The sequence below is a fragment of the Sinocyclocheilus anshuiensis genome, unplaced genomic scaffold, assembly GCF_001515605.1.
Source record: "Sinocyclocheilus anshuiensis isolate Anshui unplaced genomic scaffold, SAMN03320099.WGS_v1.1 scaffold2186, whole genome shotgun sequence".
NCBI lineage: Eukaryota > Metazoa > Chordata > Actinopteri > Cypriniformes > Cyprinidae > Sinocyclocheilus > Sinocyclocheilus anshuiensis.
The window spans coordinates 319,633-328,093 of NW_015557072.1; the positions used below are offsets into that span (position 1 = coordinate 319,633).

Below are 8,461 nucleotides of genomic sequence, written 5' to 3' on the forward strand. Positions count from 1 at the left end.
AGTATTGGAAAGATTCATTCCTGTTGATGGTCGTCGGCTCACAGGAGCGAAGGAAGGAAACTCGTGTGCATAACACTTACATTTTTTTAATAGAATTCATTTATAACAAATGGAACTTGTGTCAGCAAAGTACAGAAGGACGACTTCTCGTACAGATGTGTCTTTTCACCAATGTCATCTAAGTATGAAAATAAAAAGCACTGCATTCATTCAGAAAGAAAAAAAAAATCAAATCAAATCAAATCAAAAACAGTTTACATTTAAATCAATCCATGACTTGTCTCTTAAAATGTCAAACTTTTTAAATTTAATATGTTACGGGGTTGAAGGTCAGTGCAAAAATATCACCCAAGTCTTAACTAGCAAATATAACCACACCACACTAACTTACTTACTGTCATTATTTTTGTGCTATGTACAGTACCATAAATAAATAAAATCCATGACTTTTCTCTTTCAGAAATGCTTTGAGTCAACTCTGTTACATTCAAAATGTAAAAGGGTTTAAGGTCAGTGCAAAAATGTCAAATAATAGCTTTAACTAACACATATAATCACACCACACCACATTACTTACAGGCAATATTTGTTGTACTAGGGAAAAAAAATCAGCATATAAATCAATTAATTAAAAATAAGTAAATACAACAATAAAAACCACTGTGATGTTTTTCCATAACAGAGCTGAAGTATTGGAAAGATTCATTCCTGTTGATGGTCGTCGGCTCACAGGAGCGAAGGAAGGAAACTCGTGTGCATAACACTTACATTTTTTTAATAGAATTCATTTATAACAAATGGAACTTGTGTCAGCAAAGTACAGAAGGACGACTTCTCGTACAGATGTGTCTTTTCACCAATGTCATCTAAGTATGAAAATAAAAAGCACTGCATTCATTCAGAAAGAAAAAAAAAATCAAATCAAATCAAATCAAAAACAGTTTACATTTACATCTAATCAGAGGTAATTTCATGATTCTTTTTTTTAACAAGCCATTTTTTCTTTACAATTGAATTGAATTAATTTCAGTCTATGCATCCAGATGTGAGAGTAACAGGGAGCTTAGAAACACCACGTGTACGTTTGCGCTCGTGACGCTTCAGTCTTTCAACGGGGGAAGAAGAGACGCTTCGAAATCACCTGCTAAAGATGCTCTTTTTTTCAGCAACCGATTTGCTTTTCCTTTCTCTTATTTTTTTTTTCTCTCTCTCTTATTACTTGGGTAGTCTCTTTTCTGTGTTATTTACATACACACCAAGTGAAGTCTGAAGGAGATTCGTACAGTCGGGTTCAAGTAAAATCCGTAATGGGTGCGGAATCAGTAGGGCAGTGCATAGAGATAAAGAGATACAAAGTGCAATTCTTCCTACTCGCCCCCACTGCAGTTGAACTCATGCATATCAAATAAGATCCAGAACAGGGAAAGAAAAGCCGACGTGGAGCACATTGAAGCGCTGAACACTAGGTGGCGCTGACAGTTACGCAACGGCTGCCTGTTGCTCGACATATGATGATGAACATCAACACTGGATGAAAACATCCAAAATCAACAACAGAAATAGTCAAAACAATAAAACGCTTTCTCTATTTGAAATAAGAAAGGGGAAAAAAAAGCATCTGGAATGCACATCTACAAAGCCAGTGAGGTTCAAGTTTCGAATCGTAATATTCTAATCGTGAAATTCGCACGTTAAAATACTTAGTAGCTTATCAGCAAGAGCTTTGCAGGTTTTCAGGGTCTTTCATTTATTCTGGCGTTTCTTTGCCTCCATTTTCCGCCACCGATGACTGAAAATTACGGGAAATTTAAAGCTAACACTTGGTCTTAAAAAGACCGTTTTTGAAAAACTTAAAAAGGTGCCGTTGGGGAACTAATATAACATAACAGAAATGACTTATCAGTATCGGGCCCGACGGTTATTGTGCGCTTTCTTTCTTTGTCGTACCCTTGTCGTTTTTATTTTCTCTGAGCCAAATTAAGGCCACAGAAAATTAAACAGTAATGATGGAATTACGTATTTGCATATATAATTTCATAGACTATAAATCTGGTGGGAAATCAATCGATAAATACTCGTACATTAACTACTTAAACTATACACGTCGTTAAATGAATATCGTAGAAAAGAACAGACATAAATATAAGGCACTCTAAATGCAAAAGAATGAACACGTGGACGTCTTCGTACCTGTTGCCTAACGGATGCACGACGATGACCTTTGACCCATGAGCTCGTGAACATGATGATGATCGCCCCTTCCTCGTTAAACCGACGCGAATCGAACCCTCCGGCCGTAAAATGTCTAGTTATTGCACAAGATGCGTGTCTGTCCATCCGTCCTGCTGATGTGCATTCCAGCGGAAAACCCACCATCATTCCCTTATATTATATCATCTATATATCTATATTTTGTGAATATACATTTCAAGGTTATATAAATAAAGACTTTACTAATATCTGTCTCTCTCTGCTCATGGAAGAACTGAGATATCTTCTAACCTTTATACTCTGCCCACCCCATGATTCAGCGTGTGTGTTTCAAACAAAACGCCACAAACCATCAGCAAAACGATGAATGAAGGAGGGCACATGGGTGCGAACATCAGGACATCAGAAAAAAAACATGAGAAATACGGTCAGTCTACGCTGATTTCTGTCATATAAGAGAGGAAAACACCACGGAACGTGAAACAAAAGCTGGTATGCATTATTTGTGTGGTTTCTCCGGATGTCTAACCGAACGATCGACGTGTTGTAGTTATTACTTCAGCTCTGTTCGTTTAGTCTTCTTCGATGATGATGATGGTGGTGGTCGTGATGAAGTCTCCTCTCTTCATCAGTGACGTATCTCCTCGTATTGATTGTGGAACAAAACAAATTCTCTTTACACCTTGTCTCGAGCTCCCCGTCTCACAGCGTCTGTGTTCGTTGACTCCTTTATGATTCATGAATCCTCGAAGCAGCGATTATTCCGCACTTCAGCAGTCTAGATTCACCTGTCTGAAATTATTATTATTATTATTATTACTATTTATTTATTCATGATTTACTTTTTGAAATCAGATCGGGGTGATTTTTCTTGGTCCACCTGGATATTTGTCTTTTTACTGTCGTTTGTAAGTATTTCTAGGTTTACGTTGCACATCCAACATGTAATCGAAGAGTTTAAGTTCTTTTCACAAGCAGGTATTTATGGCTCAGAAGAATTAAATGACCGCTGGATGTCCGATGGCCGATCCGTCTCCCTGACAGCGGGACGAAGATCTTATGTTGCATAGTGGTCGAAGCTCCCGAGATACTCCAACCCAGCTCTGTAACAAAACTGGTACTGATCCTGAGAGACAGAGACAGAGAGACGGGTCAGATCTGTGCCAAACATTCAGTCGGATCAGATGTGTGTGTTCATTTATCTTAAACCTGCACAACTACTCATCTAGATGTTTGAATTGAGATGTAATGTATTTTGGACGAAATTCAGAAAGGTAACAGGGTTGACGGTAACAGCCAGGACAGTTTTGTAACTGCAAGGTTTCCTTAGAAAGACAATTCAATGCTGATATAACCTTTCTACATGTTACCTTTTTAACTATGAACCGTTTAATATACAAAATCATGGTAACAGGGTTGACATTTGAAGATCTTCTCTTACTGACAAGTGTATGACCTTAAGAAACCCTTGTGGAAAAAGAAGCGTACTCCAAATTTTAAAAGTATATTTAAAAACGTACTTGCAGATAATATAATATGAATTAAATAAAATAAAATGGCACTTAAGTGAGTTGAAGAGAGACACTTTCATGACTGTTTCTAAACATATTTATGAACACGTTTAAAATGTGACCTTTGTAATAATGTCAAATTGAAAGTTTTTCTTTAAAGTACATTCTAAATCAGTGTGTTTCAATCATCTATTGTCATCTTTTAAAAAGTACACTTATTTTGATGTGTTGACTAACATACTAAAGCACATGCAAAGAACTTGATTATCATTTTAACTGTAGTGTGTTTTTCAATATTAATTTAAATGTAATATATTTTAAATGCTCTAAATTGCAACTTAATCATTACAAATCTGTAATTAGAAATATGTTTAAATACATGACAAAAAAGTTTCAATAGAAATTACATTAAAGTGTATTTTAGTTCCAGTCATCACATTCACATTCAGCAGTACTCTAACTATATTTTAAAGACAAAAAAGTAATTATGAAATTACATGTAAAGATGTACTTAAGACCTACTGTAGTGGGTCAAAACACTCTAAAGTTCAACTAAATGCATTTAATATAATTAAAACTACAATACATTTACATTTAATTAGAATAAACATGCAAGTACGTGTCTGAAAACATTACACACAATTCACACTTAAAGTATATTATTATTATTATTATTATTATAAATAACTTTTTATTAATTATAAAACTTAAAAGAATGTGGTAAAGAGTGCTTCTTTTCACAAGGAGAAAAAGATGTGCTTGTCATTGAAGAATTTACATCTTAAAATAATGATTGTGTTCTGTTTTTTCTTTTTTTTTTCTCTCTGTTATAGCACATAATTGATTATGGTATACATATAATGGTAACAGTGCTGATGCATAACCAGATGATACAACTTAAGCATTTATAAATAATGCATTTTTAACTAAAGTAAAAAAAATAGACAATAAGACAAAATTCAAAATTATTATTATTATTAATACTACTACTATTGCATTTCAATGCAAAATCTTGAAGGCAATGTGGAATAACATGCATTGATGAATCACTCACAATAAGAGCAGGAACATCAGTTCAGAAATGACATGATGAATTCATGATGGCAATCTAGTTTTCTATGATGTTTGGAACACAATCTTTCAGTAAAGCACATGCGCGATGTAACGTGACATCTTCTGAACAGCTTTATGGATTTTTCTGTGAATTCACGGATGCACGGATCCTCTTGTCTCCATAGCAACACATCAACCCGGCGGCCTGCGACGCTAAGGGTTGCACGGCTCTAATGCCGCGCTTTTCTGTCACGTGTCTGCGAGGTGAAAAGCAGGGATTGTGTTGCGCCGAGCGTGAGATTCGAGCCTCATCACCTCGCTGTCCGCATTGATCGCAGAAAATAATTTCTCCCATTGATGCTGGGAAAGGCCATTTTGCGGGTTAGCTGTGAAATTGCTTATCTAAACCAATTTGCATGGCTAACCTGAAGGGTTTGTCGTTATAAATGAGAACGAGCGTTTGCGGGCCGAACAAAGCCGAGCATCCGTTCGTTCCATCGCAAACTCTTCATTGGGAAACTTCAGACTAAAATCATAGACGTCTGAAGGTCCAATCACTAACCTGACCTGGATGTTATTAGCTGTAATGTGCTGTTTTAATATGTGTTTTACATCCTGACTGAAGTGAAGAAGTTAGAACGGTTACGTACTTCAGTCTGGACCATCGCCGGCCGCTGTGTTCTCAACATCTTGACTGTCTGGAAGATGTCCACCACTCCTTCATAGCGCATGCGCTCCAGAACGATGCTGAGCGTGATGAAGACACCTGTCCTGCCCACGCCAGCACTGCGGATCAATCACAACACAACTAGTCAGCTGGAGCTCTGATATTCCAAACCATAACATGTGAACAAAGTTGACTGAGTCTAACCAGGATGTGAAGCGACCTATTTATAATAGTTTTGCTAATTTAATTTGAGGCCAGACACTGCAAGCATTTGTTTTTCATGCACTGTTCAATTTTAAGATGCTGGGTTATTTCCGTCCAGGGTTGCAGTATTAGTGGATGGAAAACATTGAAAATATACATTTAAGTGTTTATTTTATTAAACTTTATTTGATTGCGCCTTTAGATTTAAGTTCCAATCTATCTCTTTAAAGAGTTTTTTCTCCACTTCAGCAGCATTTACATACACCAAAATCTACAGTTTAATTCCTCTCTATATTCTGAAGGATTTTACTGAGGGGTTTGTTCATATATTGTTCACATTTATTTATACAATATTTTATTCCTAAAAAACATTGTGAAACTGCATATTTTTAAAGGCTACGAGTTTTTTCTCCACTTCAGCAGCATTTACATACACCAAAACTTACAGTTTAATTCCTCTCTATATTCTGAAGGATTTTACTGAGGGGTTTGTTCATATATCGTTCACATGTATTTATACAATATTTTATTCCTAAAAACATGGCTTAATGTATATTTTCTGGCTGTTTTTAGTGTTTTCAGATTTATGGAGAGATAACAACAGAAGTTCAAAATCCCCCCACCTACAATCCCTGCCGGTACGAGACTCGAACCCACAACCTTTGGGTTACGAGTCCGACTCTCTAACCATTAGGCCACGACTTCCCCCGCATTGTTTATGTATGCAAATTAGTTCATATTTAACTAGAAAATGCATTGTTTATCTTTAAACATAACATTATAGAAAACTTGTAACAAAAACAGTTGTACTGTGATTAATCAACTGAAAAAGTACGGTGATATCTATTAGATACAATTTTTACCCTAATTTACCCTATTAGCTAATATTTACAAAACAAATAATAACTGCTGTAGGAATATATTGCTTATTTTTAGTGCTAGCTAATTCATTAACTTATGTTAACAAACAAGGAAAGTTAGCAATAAACTTATATTACAGTGTTATCAATAATTGTTTGAGCATTAATTATATCTTAAGTAATAGTGTTGATTGGTTAAGCTTAATAAATACAGTAAACGCTATTTTGTGTAAAACTGTAGAAAAAGGGAATCAAATCATGTATTTGTCTTCCTGTCTGAACAAATGATCAAATGATGTCACATCCTGTTGGTGTAACAATTTCAAGTAACGTAATTTGTAAAATTATGTGGTGAACAGTGTGTGTGTGTGTGTGTGTATATATATATATATATACACACACACACACACATACACTTCTGAGGTGACAAACACAACTTCCTGGGAGGGATAAAGACATGTGATGTGTTTAAATCAGCTTTCATGCTGAAGTATTTGCTATTGGATAAGATTTAGTTCACAGAACAAAAGGCAAGTGTTTTACCCATGAACAGTGGCATCTGCTCGGCTCTGTTTTTCTCAACAAGACTCGTGTCTTTCTTACCTACAGTGGACCGAAATGGGTCCGTCCTGACCAAACTGCTCTTTTGTTTTATGCACTTGGCCGATGAAGTCGATGAAGCCTTCCCCTGATTTTGGCACGCCTTGTTCTGGCCAGTCTGTGAACTGGAACTGCCTGACGGTCCTTGACTGTCCGTCCTGAAAGCAGAGAGAGAGAGACGGATGAGAATAAAAGAGCTGCGGCTGCTCTCTGACGCGTTACATGTATCCATTACATTCACATTTACGTGCGAGAGACAGACGCCGTGCTTGTCAAACTGATGACGAGTACATGACGCATCCTGAACGAGCCTGAGAAGCTCAAGAAACAACAATAATTAAGAAACGTCATGTTGATACTGAACTGATGCCTCAGTGCCAGCGAGATATATTACTGTTCAAAAGTCTGGGGTCAGAAAGATTTAATTTGTTTATAAGAAATCAATACTTTTATTCAGCAAGGATGCATTAAATTGATCAAAAGTGACATTTACAACATTTATAATGTTAAAAAAGATTTATATTTCAAATAAATGCTGTTCTTTTGAACTTTCTATTCATCTGTAAATCCTAAAAAAATAAAATGTATCATGGTTTCCACAAAAATACTGTGCAGCACAACTGTTTCCAACATTGCTAATAATAATAAATGTTTCTTGAGCAGCAAATTAGAATATTAGAATGATTTCTGAAGATCATGTGACAATACAACCAGAATGCAAAAAGCATCAGCACAAATACCAGCACTGGCAGGAACAGTAGTTTACACTGGGGTTTCAGCAAAGGGAAAAATGAATAAAATGTGCACCAGATCTATTTGAAAGTAAATCACACTGCTGTTTTCTCAGCGGTGGCACATGAGGTCATAAAATTTGTGGCAATTTCTTTCATTTCAAGTTAGGCAAAATCTGGATATTACATTCAGTCACGGCCAAAAAAAATATTAGCACAAATGTGCAAAATGATTGGATGAATCACATTTCCTTTGACGATCCTGGAGACATTTAATTAAATACAAATGAAACCAACAACCGTGGATGATTTTGAAAAAGTAAGGTTTGCAGAGAGTTCAAAACGGAAAACAAATTTGAGGTTGAAATGAAAAGTGTCCAATTTGAATTTGGACTGTAGTCTGTAGTAGTAGAGTTGCTGATACATATATATATATATATATATACAGTATATACAGTGGTGTGAAAAAGTGTGAAAAGGCCCCCTTCCTGATTTCTTATTTTTTTGCTATGTTTGTCACACTTTAATGTTTCAGATCATCAAACAAATTTAAATATTAGTCAAAGATAACACAAGTAAACACAACATGCAGTTTTTAAATGAAGGTTTTTATTATTAAGGGAA

General features: G+C 35.7%; 1 protein-coding gene across 1 annotated transcript in view; it reads right to left on the minus strand.

Annotated features, from left to right (window-relative positions):
- Positions 1-980: 980 nt before the first annotated feature.
- Positions 981-8,461, minus strand: part of LOC107676736 (receptor-type tyrosine-protein phosphatase delta-like) — a 319,184-nt gene continuing 311,703 nt past the window's right edge. Inside the window, exons 38-40 of the mRNA XM_016471396.1 lie at positions 7,110-7,264; positions 5,426-5,561; positions 981-3,337 (exon numbers count right to left, since the gene is read on the minus strand). Of these exons, the coding sequence (XP_016326882.1) occupies positions 3,269-3,337; positions 5,426-5,561; positions 7,110-7,264 (360 nt within the window). The 3' untranslated portion in view covers positions 981-3,268. The remainder of the gene's footprint in view (positions 3,338-5,425; positions 5,562-7,109; positions 7,265-8,461) is intronic.